Genomic DNA, 26,259 nt, shown 5'->3' with positions numbered 1-26,259 from the left:
AGATCCTGGAAACAAAATGTCCTCAGCTTAGTTTCTGTATTCTTGTTTCATATCTTCCTACTTATTTATACTAAGATTATAATATCCATAAAGAAGAGTTTAAGAAGTGCACACCTGTGTTTGAAATTTCGAAAGCCATGTAGTACAAATGCTACTTTACTCAATCTTTTCCAAACTTTGCGATAATTTTCTATGTATGATTAATTTTATCACTTTAATGCACTATCCTAATAAATACACTTGGGATGGCTCATAAAAACCACCATGCTCTACACTAATAATGCCTCCATATTTATAGACAACATCCAGAAGGATATATAAGAAAAGATGACTGTCTCTGCAGAGGGAAACAGAAACTGGGGAACCGTGGGTGAGCGAAGAAAATTTTCACTGCCTGCCCTTTTGAATTTTCTTGCCATCTATATGTATCACCTTTTCAAATATAAACATAATTTTTAAATAAAAAATTATTTGCTTCTACATAGTCTCTGGAAAGAGACACAAGACACTGGCAAGACTATTGCTTACAAAGAGCAGAAGTGAGTGGCTGGAGCAAAAATGAGTGACTAGGGAACTGGGGTAGACTTTTCACTCTATGCCTTTTTTGTAACTTTCAGGTTTGTACCTTGTGATTAAACTTGTGAATAAATCTTTTAAAGTGTCATGTAATATTCCTGGCAGTTTTGCTTTACTTTTTTAGTTTTAATTACAGCTTCAAGCTGACTCTGTGAACCTAACAAAGAAGCAAAACGTTCAAGGCAGAAATCATGAACGTACATAAAAATCATTTCCTCAAATCATTTTCCAACGTAAAGGAAATAGTTTGTATTGTAACCTATAAAATCTATGTCGTTAGCTATAAAATAGGGAGGGATGTTTTAAAACTATTTTTTTTTTGAGATGGAGTCTGTGTAGCCCAGGCTGGGGTGCAATGGCGCCATCTTGGCTCACTGCAACCTCCGCCTCCCGCGTTCAAGCGATTCTCCTGCCTCAGCCTCCCGAGTAGCTGGGACTACAGGCACATGCCACCATGCCCGGCTTATTTTTTGTATTTTTAGTAGAGATGGGGTTTCACCGTGTTAGCCAGGATGGTCTCGATCTCCTGACCTCGTGATTCACCCGCCTCGGCTTCCCAAAGTGCTAGGATTACAGGCGTTAGCCACCACACCCGGCCCTAAAACTTTAAAATTTTTCATCCTCTTTCTCAGACATTTTAACTTTGGTGCACACGAGGCTGGGCACCGTGGCTCACGCCTGTAATCCCAGCACTTTGGGAGGCCAAGGCGGGCAGATGATCACTTGAGGTCAGGAGTTCAAGACCAGTCTGGCCAATGTGGTGAAACCCCGTCTCTACTAAAGATACAAAAATTAGCCAGGTGTGGTGGTGTGCACCTGTAATCCCAGCTACTTGGGAGGCCAAGGCAGGAGAACCACTTGAACCCAGGAGGCGGAGGTTGCAGTGAGCCAAGATGCTGCCACTGCACTCCAGCCTGGGAGACACAGCAAGACTCCATCTCAAAAAAACAGTAATAAATAATTTTGGTGCACACTAAGAATAATTTTTAAGAGATTTTATACTCTATATTCCCAGTGAAGGAAACACTATTTGCTTTTCAATTATGTAAAGCAGGGGTATTTAATTGCCTTTCTACAATGACTAAATATAAAATATCTTCAAATGATTTCAGTATAATTTTTATTACCTAAAAAACAATGGGATTTGGCATTTAGGGTAATTCCATTGTTAACACATCTTAAACTATTAAGAATCAATCCTAAAATTTAAGAGTTAGAAAAGGCTGTAAGGATAATTTAATTCAATCCTTCATTTTACAGATACAGAGACTAAGTCCAAGAAAGTTCAAAGTAGAAACCAGAACCCAGATCTTCTGACCCTCCAGCCAGTATGCTTTCAAGTCTTTCCTCTAACAGGACATAAAGTTACTGAGAATGTCCTTCAAATTTCTATCATGGCTCTACATTTTAAATAAATAGATGCATAATTAAACAGAATTTAATTTCCATAATAATAGAAATACTAAATAAAGGAAAACAATAAATCTTTTAAATTATTTTAATGTAGTCTCTTGAGATCAATAACACATTGGTAAACTTTCTGCAGAAGTGCATTCCTAAATAAGTAAACCCAAGGCAACAGTTGACAAAAAGGTAAAGAAGTAGCTTTATTTTAAAATATAGTCTTCCTTTGGTATCTTTAGGGGACTGGTTCCAGGAACCCTCACGGATACCAAAATCCTTGGATGCTCAGGTCACTTTTAAAAAATGGCATGGTAGTTGCATATAACCTACAGATTCTCCCAAATACTTTAAATCACCTCTAAATTATTTATAATACCTACAATGTAAATGCTATCCAAATAGTTGTTATATAGTACTGGTTTTTAATTTGTATTTTTTATTGTTATTATTTTTATTTTTTCTCAAATATTTTTGATATATGGTTGGCTGAATCTGCAGAAGCAGAACCTATGGATACAGAGGGCCAACTGTAAACGCCAAAAAAATTAACTTTAAAAAATAACTTCATCAACGTGAGTTACTTTTAAATACAAATAGGGACTGAACATACATGCATCAAATTGTACTCTCATTCACTGACATAAGCACACCTCCAAACAAGTTAATATGAAGGTAAATACATAAATATATACAAATAAATACACATACCCAAATAACAAACCACACATCACCCACCATTTTTCAAGACCAAAATTTTCATATAAACATACTGGCAAATACAGCAAAAAATTCAGTGTACATTAACATACTTACATATACAGATATGCATAAATACCAGAATTCAAAGCAACATGTAGCATATAACACAGGTACTTAAGGCATAAACAACACAGCTCAGTCAGAAACAGCCCAGGGAGAAACAGTTATCTATTGAAACAAATACTATTGTGACCTTCTCACACTAGGGATGAAAATTCAGCAGTTCACAATGGAATTGAGATTAATAAAATGCTTATGCTTTAAATAATGGAAACAAAGAAACCAGACTATAAACCACTCTCCACTGCCAATGTGTTTGTTATGTTGATAATGTGAAAACAACTTCAGAGACTTAAAAGCATAGGGAAGCTGGGGAGTCCTATCTAGAAAAAAGATTTGCTAAATGAAATCACTAAAGATGAACATAGAAACATTCTGTAAAGTTAGCTAAATTATCTTTATTTTTTTTGTAGAAACAGGGTCTCACTCTGTTGCCCAGGCTGGAGTGCAGTGGCATGATCTTAGATCACTATAGCCTCAGACTCCTGGGCTCAAGTGATCCTCCCAGCCTCAACCTCCTAAGTAGCTGGGATCACAGGTGTGTGACACCATGCGTGGCTCAAATTCTTTTTACTTTGAAGGCCCTGCTAGAAACTTGCTGCTGCTCTAATTCACCACTTGGAGAGACAAAACTAAAAAAGCTGTTGCTGGGCTCAGGTGCTGTGGGAGAACCCGCAAAAAATGGTCTGAACTGAAAATCTCCATCTCCATCGCCCCGATTTCGAACAGGTGTATTATCCAAAGGAAACTTGGAGTTGTTACCTAGGGCAGAAAAAAGGGAAAAACATAATTTTATTCATTTGTTATCTATATAATCTACTTCAGAGGAATCATCAAATATATATATATGAATATATATTTTTTCTCCAATATTTGTCTTAGAAAAAAACAGACATATAAAATCTTTTGCACCAGGTTAAGAATAATTTTTTTTAAAAACATTGTAATAAACATTCTAGAAAAAATATAGCTATGAAATATTGGCATATACCATGACCCAATATCAATTAGCATAGGCTTAAGACAAAGCAGATAATAGATCTGATTAAATGAACATTTAACTACTTCCACTGAACCCTTCCATGGCTATTACAGGTTTTAAAGGACCAAATAACTACAGGAAAATGCTGACTATATATCCTTCAAGCTAACAGTGGCAGCAGGACATAAAAAGGTTAACTGTGTACAAAAAAAGGAATGGGAAAGAACTGGTGAATATGAAAAAAATAAGACAAATGTGGACAGTGACAAAAAAATAAGTATATCTATAATGCCCATTTACAGTAACTGACTGACTAAATTACATTATATAAGTAAAACTGAAAGTTAAGCAGAAATTTAGGTTTTTATTCTTATATCTGATATTCCTCATCTCATCACCTCATACCTGCCCCCTTTTTTTTGTAGAGACAGGGTCTCACTATATTGCCCAGGCTGATCTCAAACTCCTGGGCTCAAGTGATTCTCCCACCTCAATCTCCCAAAGTGCTGGGCCGCACCTGACCACCTCATACCTTTTCTAAGACATCAGCTCCTCCCTCATTAAATCTTTTTCCTCAGCCTATAGTAAATATCCAAAAATGAGTATTAGGAAAGTCCAGCACAAGAGGCTTCACTTTTTTGTATGCCAAAAACAATTTCCATTAATAGCATAGCAAAAATCTACTGGATTTTGTTGCATAAAGAGTAGTATAAAGGAGAGAGCTCAGGAAGATAGGAGATTCATTCCATCTGCAAGGCACCTAACAAGCAGAAAAGAGATGGCATCATACTAGATTGTGATTTAAAGAAAGAATCCTATTTAGATAATCTTTATATCCTCATTAGTTAGGATCATACCTAACAACCTGGTACATAAAACATATTTGCTAAATATTTGATAAATGGAAAAATGATTAGACAAAAGAACAAAACAACCAAACTGACAACTTAAGAATTGTACAATCAGTATTGGCAGGTGAAAAAAATTGAAACATAGCCTTCTTGGAGGATAGCAAATGGTTAAGACTATAGGCTCTGAAAACAGTTTAGTGATATTGACCAAATAACTTTCTGTGCCTCAGCTTTCTCATCTGTATAAAAGAAGGACAATAATACTTACTTCATAAAGTTTTGTAAATTATATGAATTTATATAAAACACAACAGTGCCTAGTACTTAGGAATCAATAAATGACAGCTAATATTATTATTACTGGCCGGGCGCGGGGTGGCTCAAGCCTGTAATCCCAGCACTTTGGGAGGCCGAGGGGGGTGGATCACAAGGTCAGGAGATCGAGACCATCCTGGCTAACACGGTGAAACCCCGTCTCTACTAAAAAAAATACAAAAAATTAGCCGGGTGCAGTGGCGGGTGCCTGTAGTCCCAGCTACTCGGGAGGCTGAGGCAGGAGAATGGCGTGAACCTGGCAGGCAGAGCTTGCAGTGAGCCGAGATCGTGCCACTGCACTCCAGCCTGGGGGAGAGAGCAAGACTCTGTCTCAAAAAAAAAAAAAAAAAAAAAAAAAAAATATTATTATTACTACAACTATGTAGCTTTTAACTTAATGTAGCAATTTGCAAACTTTCATTTTGCAGACATTAACTCTGCTCAAATTAAAGCTTTAATTTAAATGTAAGCAAATACAATAGATAAAAGCAATGATGTACAGGTTGAAACATGGGTGAAGAATTCATAGCCTACCACAACTCAATGCTTGTCTTATCGTCTCCACTGAATGCTTGGAAGTGGGCAGAGCAGTATAAAAAATCATTGATTTAAAGCACAGACACTTGATACACGTCCTTTCTTACCTAATGGGAAGCCAAGAACACCAGACTGTGCAATCATGGACGGTTCAAGGGTGCCTTCATGGTTAGCAATAGTGATGTTTCGTAGCCTAAGGCTATCATAGAGGCCTTGGAGCTTTTGATACTGACGATTGCGCTCCATAAGTTTCTCAGAGATGTCACTGAACTTTTTCTTGTATTCTTCTAGTACTTTCTTCATGGAGGTGATCTCTCCTTTCATAGAGGTCAATTCTACATCCTTGCTTTGTATTTGCTGAGTATATATCTTCTCCATCTGTTTCAGATGGCCCTCAGCCTTGCTGAAATTGTATTCTTGATAGAGACGTTCCTGATGTACCTGGTTCCAAAAGAAAAAAGATTTTTAAGGTATTGGGTACAAAGTTATATATTGTAAAATGTTATACAAACACAAAAGGAAAAGAAAGATGCTTATACAGGGAGGTTATTTTAACATTTAGAACCCAGTTTAAGAAGCAATCAGGATACACAATGAGGCACAGAAAACAATATGTTACTAAATGCATAGAAAAAAATTCTGGAAGAATACTCTCAAACCACTAACTTTATACCACCAATAGAACTGAGTATTTGTCTTACTTTAACAAGTGACATGTTTTCCAAAGGTTTTTAAGAAATATAATCCCATTTTTCAAGTAATCCAGAGCATGAAGAACAGACTCTAAGACAACCCCAAATTATCATTGTCTCCTGGTACATACACCCTTGTATAACTCCCTATCCCCTTGCACGTGGGCAGGACCTATGACTAGAATACTACAGAAAATGTGACAGGTTGTCACTTCATAAGTATATTACCTAAGACTATAAGGTCTGTCTTACTAGGAGACACACTCCCTTGCTGGCTTTGAGGAAGCAAGCAGCCATGTCAGGAAGGCCCAAGAGGCAAGTAACTAAGAACAGCCTGTGGCCAATAGCCAGCAAAAAATTGAGGACCCAATGAATCTAGACAGATCTTACACTTTTCACAAAAATAAACTCAAGATGGTTCACAGACTTAAACATAAAATGCAAAACTATGAAACTCCCAGAAGATAACATAGGGTAAAATCTAGGTGATCTTGGATTTGGCAGTGACTTTTAAAATACACCAAAGGTATAATCCATGAAAGAGAAAATTGATAAGCAGGACTTCATTAAACTTAAAAATCTCTGCTCTGTGAAAGACCCTGTAAGAGAATGAAAAGACAAGCCACAGATCAGGAGAGTGTATTTGCAAAAGATAGCTCTGATAAAGGATCAAAGAATACTTCAAACTCAACAGTAAGGATAAAAAGAACACTTAAGGCCGGGCGCGGTGGCTCACGCCTGTAATCCCAGCACTTTGGGAGGCCGAGGCAGGTGGATCACGAGGTCAGGAGATCGAGACCATCCTGACTAACACAGTGAAACCCCGTCTCTACTAAAAATACAAAAAAAAAATTAGCCGGGGGTGGTGGTGGGCACCTGTAGTCCCAGCTACTAGGGAGGCTGAGGCAGGAGAATGGCGTGAACCTGGGAGGCAGAGCTTGCAGTGAGCCGAGATTGCGCCACTGCACTCCAGACTGGGCGACAGAGCGAGACTCCGTCTCAAAAAAAAAAACAAAAAAAAAACAACACTTAAAACTCAACAACAAGAAAACAATCTAAAAATAGACCAAGAACTTCATATACACCTCACCAAAAAAAAAAAAAAAGGTAAAAAAGCATATGAAAAGATGCTCCACATCATATGTCATCAGAGACATGCAAAATGAGATACCACTATACACATATTAAAATGGCCAAGACCCAGAACATGGACAATACCAACTTCTGGCAAAGATGTGGAGCAACAGGAATTCTCACTCATTGCTGCTGGCAATATAAAATGGTACAGCCACTTTCGAAGACAATTTGGCAGTTGCTTACAAAAATAAACATACTTTCACCACATAAGCCAGCAAAAACACTATTTGGTATTTAACCAAAGGAGCTGAAAAATAGAGGAGCATGTAAGAGAAACAACTTACCCAGAAAAATATAATAAAAAGTTACTTGACAGATGACAAACATCCTTAAGTGTATATGTAAGATGTAACAATACATTCAAGGACATGCTTAAAGTCATCCACAGGGAGGTCTTTCAAAGGAAATATTAAAACTAGAAATCATAAGGGAAAAAGTTAAGGATGTGTATTTGATAAGAATGCTTATCACAGCATTTTAATAACTTGGAAATAAATTATGATACAATATAACCATTAAAATATGATTATAGAATAGTTAACTAAAAAATATTTAACAAGATATTCATACCAAGTGAAGCATAGGCTACTCAGGAGGCTGAGGCGGGAGAATGGCTTGAACCCAGGAGTTAGAGACTAGCCTGGGCAACACAAGAAAACCCTGTCTCAAAAGGAAGAAAAATTCATACCAGATATATTGTCAACTCTAACAATAAAACAGTGTGTGTGTTATTATCTTACTTTTATACAGAAGAGAGACAGAGAGAGTGTGTACACCCAAAATATCAACAATAGTTATCTCTGAGTGATGGAATTATGAGTGCTTTAATTTTCTTCCTTTTGATTTTCAATAAACATTATTGCTTTTGAAAATAATTTAAAAAAAAGAGTTTCTCATATACTCATAAAAAATTAATAATAATATAAAGAAGGAAAGACACTAGAAGTTCCCACAAATGCCATAAATCATATGCTCAAGAGAAACTAGACTAAGCACTAACCTGATATGTCCAGAAGGCCAGTGCTCGGGAGCTAATATCCAATACGATCTCTGGTCGCAGTCCTGCCAATACCATAGCTTTATATTCCTCTGATGGACTGAGTTCTGTGCGGACAATATCTAGCTTTCCAGAAAGGGTACTGTTGCAGGCAGGACAGAGAGCTGGTGAGCGACTAAACTCACCACTGCCATGCTGATCACAGAAGATGTGAGAGCAGGCAGTGACCCATGCATAGCCAGAGAGTTTGATGCGACACTTTCGATAATTACAAAGCAGCATGTCTTCACACAAAGACATAAGAGGATAGTGAGGTCTCCAGAAGCTGAAGAGAGTCCTAAGAAGGGGTAAATAAAAAGGCCAAGTAAGTTAAATTGCAATGAAAATAAAATAAATAATAAGTAAAAAATAAATATAACATGCACGTTTTTATCATAAAATACTGCACATTATATTCCTTGTATTTATTATAATTGATATATTGATTTCAGTTACTCAATAATATTAATTGTGCTCCTTGTTTGTCCGGTTTTCTAAAAACACTTTAAGGATAAAAGGTAAAGACAAAGGTGGTTACAAGCTTGCTAAAGTCAAAAATAATATATACGTGGGCCAGGCTCAGTGGCTCAAGCTTACAATCCCAGCACTTTGGGAAGCCAAGGCAGGCGGGTCCCTTCAGGTCAGGGGTTCGAGACCAGCCTGGCCAACATGGTGAAACCCAGTCTCTACTAAAAATACAAAAATTAGCCAGGCGTGGTGATTCAAGCCTCTAATCCCAGCTACTCGGGAGGCTGAGGCAGGAGAATCACTTGAATCCGGGAGGCAGAGGTTGCAGTGAAGCGAGATCACACCACTGCACTCCAGCCTGGGCGACAGAGCAAGAATCTCTCTCAAAACATATATATATAGGCCGGGCGCGGTGGCTCACCCCTGTATAATCTCAGCACTTTGGGAGGCCGACGCGGGCGGATCACGAGGTCAGGAGTTCGAGACCAGCCTAACATGGTGAAACCCCGTTTCTACTAAAAATACAAAAAATTAGCCAGGCATGGTGGCGGGCGCCTGTAGTCCCAGCTACTCAGGAGGCTGAGGCAGGAGAATCGTTCGAACTCCGGAGGCGGAGCTTGCAGTGAGCTGAGATCGCGCCATTGCACTCCAGCCGCCGACAGAGACTCCGTCCCGGGAAAAAAAAAAAAAAAAAAAAAAAAGTTGCCTTGGCCCTCCGGGTCGACAGAAAGGAACACTCGCACACCTTTATCCCAATAGCCCCGCTGAGTGAGTTTCCTCAGGTATGTCACCTGGCAGCCACAGTTAAGATTAAGAGGCCTATTTTACGTCTGGCAGAGTAGGGGGCAGCGGGAAAGCAGAGGAGCTGGGAAGCTTTAAAGCTGAGTCCTCTCTCACGCAGGAGAGGCGCAGCTAATTCCGAATCTTCCACCAGCTGGGAGTAAGCGCCAATCTAATGTCTGTACGAGCTGCGTGAGGGGCAAGTTTTAGAGAAACAGACCCACAGAAATTACACTCTGGAATTTTCAGCCAGCTTTCCGCGCTCAGTAGAGAAAATAATAGTAACAATAATAATAACAAACGATACTTAATCTGAGGCTGAAAGAAAAAGCGCGGAAAAACTCCGTCGCCTCCACAGCTCCCCAAGTGAAGATTCCAGGATTCTCTGTGCGCGAGTGCGTCAGGAAACTACGCCAGAGCGCGCATGCGTGGGGTTGCCCCGAAGCATCCTGGGACCTGCCAGGCTGAGGGAGTTGCGGCCAACAGCTCCGGCTAAGAATTAGGAGAAATTCCCAGAAACACTGTGACAGCTGTAATTGGACAGCTAGCACCTCCATGTTGAGGTAGTCCACCATTTTATTTTTTATCCACCTTGGAATAGACATCTTTCCACTCTCACACATCCTCTATACACATTTAAGGAAATTATAATTTTCCTTGAGTCTGCATTACGAACATGCATTACAGCTCTTTAAATTAAGCGATAGTGGGTCGGGCGCGGTGGCTCACGTCTGTAATCCCAACACGTTGGGAGGCTGAGGCGGGCAAATCATCTGAGGTCAGGAGTTCCAGACCAGCGTGGCCAACACGGTGAAACCCCGTCTCTACTAAAATACAAAAATCAGCTGGGCGTGGTGGTGGACGCCTGTAATCCCAGCTACTCGGGAGGCTGAGGCAGGAGAATCACTTGAACCCAGGAGGCAAAGGTTGCAGTGAGCCGAGATCGCACCATTGCACTCCAGCCAGGGCAACAAGAGCGACACTCCGTCTTAAAAAATAATAATAATAATAATAATTAATTAAGCGATAGTATTGAGGGTCAGAACTTTGAGGTGACCTACCTGCGTGCTCTCCTGGAACTGCTGGCAGTGTTTAAATGATTGCACTGTGCCAGTTTTACTCTAATGCTGTTGCCTGTCATTTTCTTTGCTCTTCTGTGCTTACCCATAGCAGCTGCTTTAGGTAATTATTTTCTGCTTAATCTATATAGATCTGTTGGAATTAAGATTAAAAATTAACCTGAAGAGGAAAGCTAGACGGGTCCTCAGGATATAAACCTTAATGAAGCTTTTTTTTCTTTTCCAGATAGGGTCTCACTCTGTCGCCCAGACTGGAGTGCTGTGACGCGATCTCGGCTCACTGCAACCTCTGCCTTCCGGGTTCAAGCGATTCTCTTGCCTCAGCCTCTGGAGTAGCTGGGATTACAGGCACATGCCACCACACCCCGCTAATTTTTGTATTTTTAGTAGACACAGGGTCTCGCCATGTTGGCCAAGCTGGTTTCAAACTCTTGACCTCCAGTGATCCACCCACCTCGGCCTCCCAACGTGCCGGGATTACAGGCGTGTGCCACCATGCCCAGCCTTATACCGTCTTTTGTAGCCATCTTTCCAGATGTTGTGAACCTATTATGAATTAGTAACAGATGCAATTAGCCACGCAATGGACATCAAACCCTGCAAACCCCTGAGTAGTGCCAAACCACAATATCAAATCTTTTTCCTTCAAACAAAAAACTGTCAAAAACTATGCAACTTCCTACAAGGTTTGTCAACTGTTTCAGAGTAATTAGGCCTTTGTACATTTCCTAAAATATCTTCTGATAACTTTAAAGTGGTAACTTAATTCTGGTATAAACCAGTTTCAAAAAAATGAGATCTTCACGTGTGAACCATATACTCCCTAACATCTGTTTTTGGCTGTTCGAGCCTTCTGTGTGAATTCTGGTTTTAACTATGCCAAATGTAGAAATATTAATACAAAAAAAAGTACAACTCATTTAAAGTTGAAAAATGCAAAATATTCTAATTTGACTAGTACCTAACTTTGTGATCCTAGCCAATTCCCTTTGTACTGCAATATGATCACTTCCTAGAGATGTATCTAAGTTAATAAATACTTAACATTAATTCATTTTAACACCATGTACTGCAAATATGCTACAATTTATCCATTCTTCTAATAGACATTGATTGCGGGTTTTTACAATTAAAAACAATACTGCAATGAACATTCTGTACGTGTCTCCTTGAGTACACATGCCAAAAATTCCTCTAGAATATAACACCCAGAGCCTGGGTTAGTATATAAGCAACTTCAAATCAACTAAATGTTGCCAAACCACTCTCCAATGTAAAAGCATAAATTTCACTGCCACCAACAAAGTAGAGAAGAGCCCAATGCTATAAATTCAGCAACATGCAGACATGTCAGGTTGTTTTACTTTATTTCCTTGTTGTCTATCTTATGACAGTGAAATGGTATCTCAGCGTTGTTTTAATGTACAACTCTTTCATTACTCGTAAGAGTGAGCATTTTTTCATTTGAATGACTACTCAGGGATCCTCATCTGTGATTTGCCTGTTCATGTCCTTTGATGATTTTCTTGATTTATATGGAGTCATTTAACAGTAATATGACATGCAAACATAAGTTTGAATTTTAGTGTACACAAATTTATCAACTTTTTGTTTTTGTACTTATGTCTACTCCAATATCATACTCTTGCTTTTCAATAATTCTAAAGTTTTGCTTTTCATATATACAACTTTAATTCATTCTTCCCAACATAAAGAGTCTGAATAACTTACAATAAGAGTTGTGAAGGCCAGAGTGACCACAACATTCAAGAAAGCAAACATTCCAACAACTTCACTATTTGATGGAGTGGTAGTCTAGTCTATAACATTTCTAAGTTATATTTACCATGCAAGGGATACAATATGCATCAAAATATTAGAAATGTTATATTTCATTTGCTTTTAGAATGATATTTCATCATATTTATTGACTATACAAAACAAGGCAACCAACCACAAAGACAAAACTACTCAGAAGAACAAAATTATATTCCAGCTCTTTGGAAGGCCAAGGCAGGTGGATCACCTGAGGTCAAGAGTTTGAGTCCAGCCTGGCCAACATGATCAAACCCCATCTCTACAAGAAAACACAAAAATTAGCTGGGTATGGTGACAGGCACCTGTAATTCCAGCTACTCAGGAGGCTGAGGCAGGAGAATAGCCTGAACCCGGGAGGCGGAGGTTGCAGTGAGCCAAGATCATGCCACTGCACTCCAGCCTGGACGACAAAGCCAGACTCTGTCTCAAAAAAAAAAAAAAAAAAAAAATTATAGACATGAAATACTTTCCATAAGAATCAGGCCAGGCGAAATGGCTCACGCCTATAATCCCAGCACTTTGGGGGGCCAAGGTGGGCGGATCACCTGAGGTCGGGAGTTCGAGACCAGCCTGACCAACATGGAGAAACTCCATCTCTACTAAAAATACAAAAATTAGCTGGATATGGTGGTGCATGCCTGTAATCCCAGCTACTCAGGAGGCTGAGGCAGGAGAATAGCTTGAACCTGGAAGGTGGATTTGCGGTGAGCCGAGATCACGCCATTGCACTCCAGCCTGGGCAACAAGAACAAAACTCCGTCTCAAAAAAAAAAAAGAAAAGAAATACTTTCCATAAGAATCTATATAGAGAAAAGCAGTCTGAAGATATTATAATGAAGGAGAAAAGGCTTTGAGTTTCAAGTACTAGTTTGCTATATTTGAACACATAGAAGTAACTTCCTGTTTATTTTGATACCTTGTTTTTATAGCCAAAAGTTGAGATTTGCAACAGAAAAGTCTGACTGCCTGAAGACCTAACATATTTCTTGTAATTTGTAAAATGGTTTAACTCAGTTGTTAACTGTTTTTAGACAAACTACTGAATATTCATGAAATGTATGTTATTGATGAAGCAATTTCAAGAATCTTTTTTTTTTTTTGAGACGGAGTCTCGCTCTGTCACCCAGGCTGGAGTGCAGTGGCGCGCTCTCGGCTCACTGCAAGCTCCGCCTCCCGGGTTCACGCCATTCTCCTGCCTCAGCCTCCCCAGTAGCTGGGACTACATGAGCCCGCCAACACGCCCGGCAAATTTTTTGTATTTTTAGTAGAGACGGGGTTTCACCGTGTTAGCCAAGATGGTCTCGATCTCCTGACCTCGTGATCCGCCCGCCTCGGCCTCCCAAAGTGCTGGGATTACAAGCTTGAGCCACCACGCCCGGCCAAAAGAAGGTATCTTGCTTTCATGGAGTTTACAACCTACCAAAGGATCTGAGAATAACATAAGAAAATGAAAATATTATTTTATTCTTTCCTTTGCCACCTCTTACATTTTTGCAAATTGATTCCATAAAGCCATTTCTGGTGAAAAAAAGTCCATCTTTAACTTGAAGAATTATCTACCTTCATACTGCAAAGAAAAATTTTAGATATATAAATTTTTTTTTTTTTGAGACAGAGTATCTCACTGTGTCACCCAGGCTGGAGTGCAGTGGCACAATCTCGGCTTACTGCAATCTCCACCTCCCAGATTCAAGCGATTCTCTTGCCTCAGCTTCCCAAGTAGCTGGGACTACAGGTGTGCACCACCATGCCCGACTAATTTTTATATTTTTAGTAGAGACAGGGTTTCACCATGTTGGCCAGGCTGGTCTTGAACTCCTGACCTCAGGTGATCCGCCCACCTCAGCCTCCTAAAGTGCTGGGATTATAGATGTGAGCCACCGCACCCAGCCAAAAAGTGTATTTTTAAAACTGCCCTGACGTGTGTGAGCAACCACTCTAAAAAACTGAGTAAACCATTTAAAATTTGAACATGAATGACTTCAGAGTATGTTTCAGTAACTCTCAGAATCAACTGGTTTTATTTCATAGTGCCAGATGACAGCTATCTAATTACTATATGCTCGTGTTTTGAAACTAGGCTGCTTCTTTTATTTTTTTAATCACAGGTACATTTTCTTAATCTGGAATCACCACCTGTTTAGTAATTGTTTGACTCCGCAAAAATCAGAAGGCACTAACGGACAGCCAGCCCATCCTCATGGTGCCCTGAGTGAAGATAAGCCATTTTTTATATATGATGGATCAAAATCCCACTGCCTAAGGCTTCAAGCAGTGAGAGGAACAGCCATCAAAGTTTAACTCCAACCACATTAATTTAAGAAACGTTTATAAAAAATAAAGACATCCCAACCTGGGCAACATGGCAAAACCCCATCTCTACAAAAAATACAAAAAATTAGCCAGGCATGGTGGCCTGTGGTCCCAGCTACTTGGGAGCCTGAGGTGAGAGAATCACCTGAGGTTGGGAAGCCAGGGCTGCAGTGAGCCCTGATTATGCCACTGCACTCCGGCCTGGGCAATGGAGTGAGTCCCTGTCTCAAAAAAAAAAAAAATGAAGACATCAAGAGACTGTTATAAGATAGGAATCATTACATCTAAATAAGAACTAGAGGCCGAGCACGGTGGCTCACGCCTGTAATCCCAGCACTTTGGGAGGCCGAGGCAGGTGGATCATGAGGTCAGGAGGTCGAGACTACGGTGAAACCCCGTCTCTACTAAAAATACAAAAAAAAATTAGCCGGGTGCGGTGGCAGGCGCCTGTATTCCCAGCTACTCAGGAGGCTGAGGCAGGAGAATGGCGTGAACCCGGGAGGCGGAGCTTGCAGTGAGCCGAGACTGCACTCCAGCCTGGGTGACAGAGCAAGACTCCGTCCCAAAAAAAAAAAAGTAAGAACTAGAAGAGATCATTAAGGATCAACTGATCCAGCAAGGGAAAATGAGGAACTAGATAACAAGTTAGTACCAAAATCAAGATTAATCAACTAAAGAAAATGTTATTCCAACAATTATATAAAGATACACATTATAGTGCCTATGACTAATTCTAGAAATTAAGTTTTGAGGGGCGGGGTGAAGGTAATGAGGGGTAGTCTAATTAACAGAAAGATATATAAGCAATAAAAAGAATTTCCTCTTTTTTTTTTTTGAGACGAAGTCTAGCTCTGTCACCCAAGCTGGAGTGCAGTGGTGCGATCTCAGCTCACCACAACCTCTGCCTCCCAAGTTCAAGAGATTCTCCTGCCTCAGCCTCCCAAGTAGCTGGGATTACAGGTGCATGCCACCACACCCAGCTAATTTTTGTATTTTTGGTAGAAACGAGGTTTCACCATATTAGCCAGGCTGGTCGTGAACTTCTGACCTTAGGTGATCTGCCCACTTCGCCTCCCAAAGTGCTGGGTTTACAGGCGTGAGCCATCACATCAGGCCAAAACAAAGAATTTGCGTCAATCTATTATGCAGATGTCAAAAATTGCCAGATAGTACAGAATCTAAGAGAAATATACACATGGATTCTGATGACAAAATAGTTAACATCAAACTGAGCATTTACCGTATGCTTTACCCACACCCTTACTAATTTAATCTTCAAAATAACCACCCTGAGTCAAATACTGTTGCCATCCTCTAAAATATAAAACTAAGACACAGATATTAGGAAACTTGCCAATGCTGTATAACTGGTGAAGTGATAGAGCATGGGTTTGAACTCAGTCTCCAGAACCCATATATATACTATACAATGCTACTTCTCAACATCTTAATTGACTTTTTTTTTTTTTGGAGATGGAATCTCGCTGTCACTCAGGCTGGAGTACAGTTGCGCTATCTCTGCTCACTGCAACTTCCACCTCCTGGGTTCAAGCCTCAGCCTCCTGCCTCAGCCTCCTGAGTAGCTGGGACTACAGGCACACACCACCAGGCCCAGATAATTTTTTGTATTTTTTTAGTAGAGATGGGGTTTTGCCATGTTGGCCAGTCTGGTCTCAAACTCCTGAGCTCAGACAATCCACCCACCTCGGCCTCCCAAAGTGCTAGGATTACAGGTGTGAGCCACCACTCCTGGCCTCAACTGACTTTTAAAAAGTGAAATTTATAGCACCATAGCAGCTGGCCATGAAGTCACAAACCTGAATTTTCAAAGACTCATATATATGTCAAAGCTTCTCAATCTCAACATAAGCCTTACCATAAAAGAAAAACGCAGTACTCATCTACTGTATATCCAGGATTTACAGCACCAAAGAGATCCAGGCTGGAACAGCAAAACTCAGATCTGGTTTCAGTCTCTTGAAATTTTACTCCTGCAAAAGACAACAAAAGCTAAAAAATTATTTCAAGTCCTGATACTACTTTGAGTTGTTTGTATTTCCTGTATTCACCCTTCTTTCTACCTAATTCTCTGCTGAAAATGCAGGCACGGGTAAAGAATATAAGCTTGTCCTAAGTTACCTAAAATAACTTTTAAAATATTATAATATATGAATACAATAAAATTAGAAAATAGGTTTATAATAATAAAAGATTGCTTGTAGAACCCAATTCTAGAGAAAATAACCCCTAGTATTTTAGTATATATATCCTTTCAGTTTTCTTAAGCAAACATATGCATATAAAAATATTTAAGCAGAAACATATTGCTCTATATAATCTGTTTTTCATGTGTCATGAATACCATTCTATTTCAATAAACATAAACCTGTATCATAACTTTTAGGTGACTCTATAGTGTTGTACCGTATAGTCTTCACAAAATTGATTTAACCAACTCTGTGTTTCCTTTAATCTATATGTATAGATTGATAAAATAATGATTAGTTTAGGTTAAAACTGCCAGGCTAAATTGCCTATAGAATTATACCATTGCCAGTGCTTTTTCTGTAGTGTTTTAACTTTTAGATTAATGATTCCTGACCCTAGTTCTAACTCACAAAAGTGATTTTTTGGGGATATAGAGATATCACAAAAGATCAAAGCACAACAAAACATTAGTCTCAAATTCATAATTTATTAAGATTTAAGAATTACCTGGGATTACAGACTAAATCCCAGTATGAATTCCAACAAGCAGAATTCAATTGCAGGTGTTTGCCCCTAGCTTTAGTCTGCTCAGAGCATGTGTTTAATCAGGCTGATCAGCTGAAACACGGACTTAACATGCATTTCATCATGGCAAACTGTAAATGACTGGGGAAGGGCAAACCAGCACTGGCTCCTCATCCCTAAACAGGAAAATTCTCCTAAGGTTAGAACTGGGGATTTTTTTGAATTACCAAATTCCATCCACTAATAACACTGAGTCCCAAGTCTTGCTAAGTGATTAGAAATCCAAATGAGGTCAAAATGAAGATTTTGCTCTTACTCTTACCTCTGGCATCACATGAATCCAGCTTCTATCTAGAAATCCAGTTGAACCACAGGATCTATCAATTACCTAGGATCATTTCTGGAAAATTAAAAAAAAATAAATTCACAAAGGTTATGATTACATGACAACTCACACCAGCATGTTCTACACCAAGTCACAAGAAAATTTAGAGTAACCATTCATCCTTTATTTAACTCTCCATTCATTAATATAAATTATTGACTCATCTATTTGGAAAATGTCACCAAATGCCCAAGCTCAATATCAAATAGGGCAGGATCAGGAGTTCAAGGTTACAGTGAGCTGTGATCGTGCCACTGTACTCCAGCCTAGGCAACAGAGTAAGACTCTGTCTCAAACAAAACAAAACGAAAAAATTTAACAACAACAACAACAACAAAAACTGAGCAGGACCCCTACACAAGCTTAATTTTGTATAAATTTACAAGCTTGGATAAAACTGCACAATAGTCTAACCAACTTCTGAAAGGCTATAAAGGTTAACAGCTTCACAGTAAGAAAACAGTTATGCAAGAGGAAGGAGTCAAGAACTTGTAAGATTCAGATAACTGAGAAAATAATCCAAAATAGTTTTTTCAAAGCATGTTTCAATTTCATTTGAGCCAATGCCAGATGGTATTTAACCTTTACTCTTCGTAATCTTTTGTCAAAATAATCTGAAGAAAATCTTCCCTTTATATAGGAAAATTGAATTAGTAACATTTGTAACCCAAGTCTGCCACAAGATGGCAATGTAAGAAAGAGGCTTGCTTTAATTTCCTCTTCCAGCATTTGCATGTAATTTGAACTTTCAGGTCACATACATACTAGATACGCAGTTCATCTTTGCAGGCAACCTTCACACTATTCCCTACTCTTTACCTAATTACTAGCTAGAAAATTTTTAGTATTTACTTGTTATGATCATCTAAAACTTGTTAGCTAAAAATACTGCAGTTATGCTTTCATCATTGTGTTCTTTTTCATGCAGCAATGTGGAGATTTAAAAATCCATAACCTCAGATACAATCTAGCCAGAAAGACAAGACTCATAGAAATTAACATACCACCAAATAAGTAGTAGAAAGCAAGTAAGGTTAAGAAAAGAAGTAGAACTGGTCAAGGAAGGCTTCATGAAGCAAAAAGAGTGGGTCATAAGTGGACCCTAAAGTTGCATGTCCAATAAGTAACCACTTAATTAGAGTTAAAAAGTAAATTTCTCCATTACCTTAGTCACATTTTCATTACTCAATAGCTATATTGGCAGTACAAACATAGAGCATTTCCATCATAACAGAAGCCTCCATTGGACATCAGTGCCTTTAAGAATGAGTCTAAAATAAGCTGACAGATAAGAAAGCAGTGGTTATCATTCTTTAGAAATCCTATCTGTCAAGCAGTATAGAATTTGTATCATTTACATTTTACAACCCCCTATTTACAGGAAAATTGAGGCTCAGAAAAATTACATAAATTTCTTAAGGTCACCTAACTAGTAAGAGCTAGGATTTAAATTCAATTCCATCAAAACTCCATACTCTTCAATCCACCATGGTACTTCGTACAGGAAATAAGCAGAGCTAAAGAAGATGGTTTGCTTTAAAATGTAATGCAGTGACATGCTAGCTCAGTAGGTTGGAAAGAAACTGAAGCATTTTAAATATCTCAGACAGATATGATCAAAATGTTATTTTACTTCTTCCTTGCCCTATATTTCTACAATGCTTTAACTATGTAAAATGTTTTCAGATCAGCAGGATGCAAGGTTAACTAAGAGAATGTAGACAAGAAGCAAGACATGGTGTGAAAGGTTTCTCCAGTTTTAACAATGTCTACCTTAAAACTCCTTGATCTCTCCAAACCTAAAATAAATTTTTTTAAAAAGGAAATTAAAAACTACTTGATCTAAGTATTCTTACAGGATAATAATTATAGGTTGAAAGGAACAACTTCTCTATTAATCTCAACTCACAAACAAAACTCAGATTGCAAGAGGCCTGGTCTTTTTGTTTTGACACATAGCACAAAGCCTGGCACATAAATCCTGATGTTAAATATGTGAAATATGTGATACCTTTCCCAATGTGTGATGCTCCCTGCAGGATTCTAAGTCATGCATGCTTCAACAAGTGTCATTCCACCATACAAAGGACATTTCATATTTACTAAGTATTTTGCAAATGCTCCATAAACAATCAATGATCCCAGCATTTTGTTGACTGTGGGCAATAATCACTTCAAAGTACTAGTGTTCATAGCCAAAAGGTGCATTTTATAGGTGTGAACAGATGCTTCATGAAGGCCTAATACAAACTACAAATTGATACTAAATCAGCAGATACTTGTGTTAAGATTTCATTACCATTCCTTTTGACTCTATTCCAATTTACTCGGTGCCACCTAGCATTATAGGATACAATGGTAACTCAAAGAATCTCTAAGCTAGGCTTTTTAGATAGAAAAGACACACATATGTGTAATTAAGAGAACTTAAGGCAGCTTATCTTGATCAAAATTCAAGCACCAGGCTTTAGGTACCATCAGCCTTTAACCCTTTCTGTTGAGAATATCCAAATCCAAGCCCATATGATTTTCTTTTTTTTTTTTTTTTTTTTTGAGACGGAATCTCGCTCTGTCGCCCAGGCTGGAGTGCAGTGGCGCAATGTCGGCTCAATGCAAGCTCCGCCTCCCGGGTTCACACCATTCTCCTGCCTCAGCCTCTCCGAGTAGCTGGGACTACAGGCGCCCGCCACCACGCCCGGCTAATTTTTTTGTATTTTTAGTAGAGACGGGGTTTCACCATGGTCTCGATCTCCTGACCTCGTGATCCGCCCGCCTCAGCCTCCCAAAGTGCTGGGATTACAGGCGTGAGCCACCGCGCCCGGCAGGCCCATATGACTTTCAGGGGGTCTACAGATGGGCCAGTTCTGGACTGGCACACACGGTGCTGGACTTCCCGCCTCAGTGGATTTCATCTTCAACCTGAAACAAAATGAAAACACAAAATTTTGTTTATAGGAAGTAAATACTAAACTAATAGCTTGGCATAGTTTTCCTTTAGAGATAGTTATATAAGTTACTGCTATCAGAACAGACTCCAAGTTTTATTTCCCACTCACTATCAGAGTTTCCTTCCTTTTTAAGGCAGAATAGTATTCCACTGTACATATGTATCATATTTGCTTTATCCATTCATCTGTTGATGGACCCTTAGGTCAATTCCATATCTTGGCTTTTGTGAATAATGATACAATGAACATGGGAGTATAGATATCTCTGACATACTAATTGTATTTCCTTTGAATATACCCAGAAATGAGATTTCTGGATTATATGGTAGTTCTATTTTTAATTTTTTGAGAAATTTCCATACTGTTTTCCATAATAGCTGCACTAATTAATATTCCCTAAAATAATAGATTTTGAAATCATACGAAACTAGATTTTAATCCTGGCTCTCTCATGTATTTGCTGTGCCCATGGGTAAGTTATGCAACTTCTCTAAACCTCAGCTGTCCCCTCTGTAAAATGAGGACAAATACCACATACCTCTTAAAACTTCCGTGAAGACTGAGGTAATAAATACACTTTGCACTGTAGCTGGCATGGAGTTAAATGTTTAATATGTTATTTCTATGTCTTGCCCAAGGTCAACCAGCTAGTGAGTAGAAAGGCAAATATTCTGCCTAAAAATTTCACACTTTTCCACAGCCATAAAAAAAAAAAAAAAAAAACCATGTTCTTTGCAGCAACTGGAGCTGCTGGATGCTGCTGGAGGCCATTATCCTAAACGAATTTACACAAAAACAGAAAACCAAGTATTGAATGTTCTCACTTATAAGTGTGAGCTGAGCCTTGCGTAAGGAGCTAAATACTGGGTTCACAGGGACATAAAGTTGGGTACAAGAGACACTAGGTACTCCAAAAGGAAGAAAGGAGAGGGGCAAGAGCTGAAAAACTTCCTATTGGGTACAATGTTTACTACCTAGATGGCAGGATCAATAGAAGCCCAAACCTCAGCATCATGCAATATACCCTGAAACAAACCTGCACATGTACCCCATGAATCTACAATAAAAACAAATTTAACAACAAAAAGTCACACTTCTCACAATAACCCAGAAGCCAGAAAGGTCACTCATACAGTACTCATAAGGGCCCTTCCAACTCCAAGATATTGCATCTTTTTTTTTTTTTTTTTTTTGAGATGGAGTTTTGCTCTTGTTGCCCAGACTAGAGTGCAATGGCGTGATCTCAGCTCACCACAACCTCCACCTCCCGGATTCAAGCGATTCTCCTGCCTCAGCCTCCCGAGTAGCTGGGATTACAGGCATGTGCCAACACGCCCGGCTAATTTTGTATTTTTGGTAGAGACGGGGTTTCTCCATGTTGATAAGGTTGGTCTCGAACTCCCAACCTCAGGTAATCCACCCTCCTCGGCCTCCCAAAGTGTTGGGGTTACAGGCATGAGCCACCGCGCCCGGCCATATTGTCTTTCAAGCAAAAAAAGACACAGGTTTGCTTCCTCCTTCCCCTCATTTCCTACTTAACAATGAAGACTCCAATGTATTATGAAGTTACTTATTAACAAAAGCATGCTTCCGTTGGAAAGAACGTAATTTTTTCCCAACTCACAAAACTTCCACCTAAAAAACCAGAACTAAGCCTCTTAAGACTAAAACAGCTTTGGAGAAATTCCCAAAGGCTTCCTTTTTTATTTTGCATGTTTACATCCTAAAATACATTTCAGCTTTTCCTAACTTAATACTAAAATACTCCCTCAACACTGTAACTTAATACTCAACTTAATACTAAAATACTCCCTCAAGACCATGAGTTCAGGGGCATATCCAGCACACATTTTCTAAGTAAACACTGAAAGCATGCCCTTTCTGCCCCTGTGAATACAAAGATGACTTGGTTGTTCTGGGTCACTGCTGTCACTCCTTCCCAACATTAAACACATGCTCATAACAAGATAAACCATCCCCTACTCAAACCAAAGTGGGCAAAGATATATTCACATAAAAGCCATCAAGATGATTTTCCTTTCGGTAGAAAATGCTTTATTTCTCAATCAAGTTTAGAGTATTGATTGGTTTCTAATCACCACTATGTGTACAACATAAATAGAAATAGGAAGCACTGCAAAATATCTAGAGTCCTTTTAAACAAGAATATACCAAAACCCAATCGAAATGCCTTTGTGCCAACTGACTTATTTACAAGGTTATTCATTTGAGGGGGAAATATCAAGATCATAAACTATCTGAATATCTACTGATAAACGCTAAATAAATTACAGTAGGTACATAAATTAGAATACTAAGTTACCATTATACCCCGAAAACCTACTGAAACAAAAAATATATTTTTTAAAAAAATAATTTTTAAAGAATACTATGTTACCATTATAAAGAATGTGAACACTCTACTCATGGAACTTAAGTGGAAAAAGTAAGACACATAGTAGAGTAGGTATAGTAAAAGGGAAGGATACCTACACATATTTGCTTATATGCATAAAATATCTTAGTAACACTGTTATGAGGGAGAAGAATTGGATGGCTTAGGGAAGGGGATAAGAAACTTTGATATCTTTTGAATTTTGAACCATGTGAATGTATTACCTATTCACAAATATATATATGTATGTTTGTGTGTGTGTATATATATATATATATATTTTTTTTTTTTTTTGAGACAGAGTTTCGCTCTTGTTGCCCAGGCTGGAGTGCAATGGCGCGATCTCGGCTCACCGCAACCTCCACCTCCCGGGTTCAAGCGATTCTCCTGCCTCAGCCTCCTGAGTAGCTGGGATTACAGGCATGCGCCGCCTTGCCCCAAAAAATAAATTTTAACAATGCTTGAGAATTATAAAAATTATGGGAGGCCTACAAATACCTATTACTACATTCAATTAACTGGTTTATTATTTGTCTTTCTCACACTTTCTGCCTGTAAGAATATCCAACACAAACATCATATAAAAATTAACATGTATCGGGCCGGGCGCAATGGCTCACGCCTGTAATCCCAGCACTTTGGGAGGCCGAGGCGGGTGGATCACGAGGTCAGGAGATCGAGACCACGGTGAAACCCCGTCTCTACTAAAAATACAAAAAAATTAGCTGGGCGTGGTGGCGGGCGCCCGTAGTCCCAGCTACTCGGGAGGCTGAGGCAGGAGAATGGCGTGAACCCGGGAGGCGGAGCTTGCAGTGAGCCGAGATCGCGCCACTGCACTCCAGCCTGGGGGACAGAGCGAGACTCCGTCTCAAAAAAAAAAAAAAAAAAAATTAACATGTATCAAAAGAAAGAAGGGAATGTAGTGAAATTACATTGAAGGTCACTAAGCAAAGCTTTTTATGAGAAAACAGATATCCAAAATACTTACTGTAAATAAATAAGTACTGCTTACTTCTAAAGGTACCTAACATTTATTACACACCAACTAGAGCCTAGTTTTTATATATTTTATCTGATCTTGGAAAGCTAAGTCTCGGAATGGCTCACTGCTTCTCCCAAGGTCACCAGAGCTGTAAACTGTGGCGCTGGAATTTAAATCTAGAGGCTTGCCCTGAACTAAGGTCCCTGATCTTTTTCCATAGCTTTTAAGGACACAATCACCACAGTGGCAACATTAAAAATTAGGAGCTCCTTTTAAGGCTTATCTGTCTTCAGAGTTTGCTGCCCAGGTTCACCAAGAAAGCCGAAATGATCTGAGCAAAGGCCAGGGGAAAGACAAGGACCGCTGCAGCTTCCACAAACCCAGTAAGGACCTGGGCCCTCTAGACGCTCACCGGAGTAAACTCTACTAAGCTGAACGCCTTCTCCCGAAATCTGACCTCACCCAGGGAGATATAAATCAAAACAGCATTGGGATGATAATATCTTTCCCGCCAAGCAAAATGAAGCCGGCGTTTTCCAAGAACACACGCACCGTGCACATGAAGCACAGTCTATTGTTCCTGGGTCACTAGGACTCGGAGATGGAAGGTAAACCCAGTACTGCAGAGGCCCACGTGGAAACAAGCCAGGCAGAGCATTTCACTGCCTTCTCCCAACCTCTACACAGCCGAAATTAATCTCCTTGCGACTCACACACACTCCAATGCTGACTTGAAATAAAGGCCTGCCACTTGGGTATATAACTCAAATGGAAGAGAAATTCAAAACAATTAGACAGCAAAATTAAGCGCACACTCACCAGCCCACCAAAACGGAGAGGGAAAGTGGAGAGACAGGAAGTCGCCTTGGGAAGTGTCTTCAGAACCTGATTGGCTAATGAGTTCAAGAGGATTCCCTCCTCCTTTACCTTAAAAGGTGCTGAAATGACGTAACCCACTCCACCCCTCTCTCTTTATGGACCGGTGATGCTTCTTGCACTATTTTTAGAGTGAACTTCTTAAACCAAGTTTCCTTTTGAGTTAATGTACTTAGGCAAAAACAGGCTAATTTAAGCTATTTATACACGTTGTTGTTTGCGTGGGCCTACTGCATTCTATTCCAAAGAATTTTCATCCCTTAAGGGTAATTTATTATCTTTGTGACCTCAACATGGTTAACTTATGCTAGGCAACAGATTCCATTATAAACAGTCTAGATCGATTCAAGTTAAAATTTACCTTCATTTTTTCCCCCCAGATCCAAAGCTGGCCTGATAAAATTTACCTTCAGGTAATCTTTGAACTAACAGGCTTAGCAGATAAAAGGTAGGTGGATTAACTGTTTTAGGCTTCAAATAAAATTTAGCTGATTTTGAATCTGAACCTTGCCACTTATTTGCACACATCTAAGCCTCAGTTCCCTCAACCATAAAAAGAGGGAAAAAAGATGAAATCTTCCTACTCTGATGGTTGTGAGGATTAAGTAAAATAATTTATATAATGTACTCAGTACAATACCTGGTACACAGTACTCAACAATGTTAGCTGTTATTATTGTTATTACATATTTCTTGTTAGATTTATCTTCCCAAGTAGACTATAAACAACTAGAGAGCAAAGTGTACGTTTTACACATCTCCAGACAAAAACAATGACTTTCATTGCTGAGGACATAATTGATGAATCAATTATTTTGACTCCTCACATCACCCTCCAGTTAAAGTATAGGTTCTTACTCTGTTAAATTTTTTTTTTTTTTTTTGAAACAGGGTCTCACTTTGTGTCTCAGGCTGGAGTGCAGTGGTGAAATCTCGACTCACTGCAGCCTTGACCTCCTGGGTTCAAGCGATCCTCCTGCCTCAGCACCCCACTAAGTAGCTGGGACTACAGGCGTGCACCACCACACCCAGCTAATTTTTGTATTTTTTGTAGAGACGGGGTTTTGCCATGTTGCCCAAGCTGAAAGATTTCTTTTTAAGCCATAATTAGAGGACTCCCTGGCACAATATTC

At 39.2% G+C, this 26,259-nt stretch overlaps 1 protein-coding gene and 2 non-coding genes across 4 annotated transcripts; all 3 read right to left on the bottom strand.

The window, feature by feature from the left end:
* Positions 1-2,060: 2,060 nt before the first annotated feature.
* On the bottom strand, positions 2,061-25,159 carry CCNB1IP1 (cyclin B1 interacting protein 1). 2 transcript variants are annotated; one of them, XM_063644731.1, is made up of 7 exons: positions 25,070-25,159; positions 19,091-20,844; positions 17,863-17,940; positions 16,684-16,798; positions 8,314-8,647; positions 5,592-5,925; positions 2,061-3,561 (listed from the first exon to the last, which is right to left on the bottom strand). In XM_063644731.1, the coding sequence occupies exons 5-7, from the start codon at positions 8,608-8,610 to the stop codon at positions 3,359-3,361; spliced, it is 834 nt and encodes a 277-aa protein (XP_063500801.1). In that variant the 5' UTR covers positions 8,611-8,647; positions 16,684-16,798; positions 17,863-17,940; positions 19,091-20,844; positions 25,070-25,159; the 3' UTR covers positions 2,061-3,358. The 2 variants fall into 2 exon arrangements, with proteins under 2 accessions (XP_063500801.1, XP_055145509.1); XM_055289534.2 differs by lacking the exons at positions 16,684-16,798; positions 17,863-17,940; positions 19,091-20,844; positions 25,070-25,159 and adding an exon at positions 10,659-10,960.
* On the bottom strand, positions 14,640-14,787 carry LOC129489049 (small nucleolar RNA SNORA79). The gene has a single exon (XR_008659870.1). It is a non-coding gene; the product is annotated as a small nucleolar RNA SNORA79 (small nucleolar RNA).
* Positions 17,597-17,673, bottom strand: LOC129489061 (small nucleolar RNA SNORD126). The gene has a single exon (XR_008659877.1). It is a non-coding gene; the product is annotated as a small nucleolar RNA SNORD126 (small nucleolar RNA).
* Positions 25,160-26,259: the final 1,100 nt, after the last annotated feature.

The sequence above is a fragment of the Symphalangus syndactylus genome, chromosome 8, assembly GCF_028878055.3.
Source record: "Symphalangus syndactylus isolate Jambi chromosome 8, NHGRI_mSymSyn1-v2.1_pri, whole genome shotgun sequence".
NCBI lineage: Eukaryota > Metazoa > Chordata > Mammalia > Primates > Hylobatidae > Symphalangus > Symphalangus syndactylus.
The sequence above is the reverse complement of the archived record's forward strand: the minus strand, read 5'-3'. Positions and strand labels throughout refer to the sequence as shown.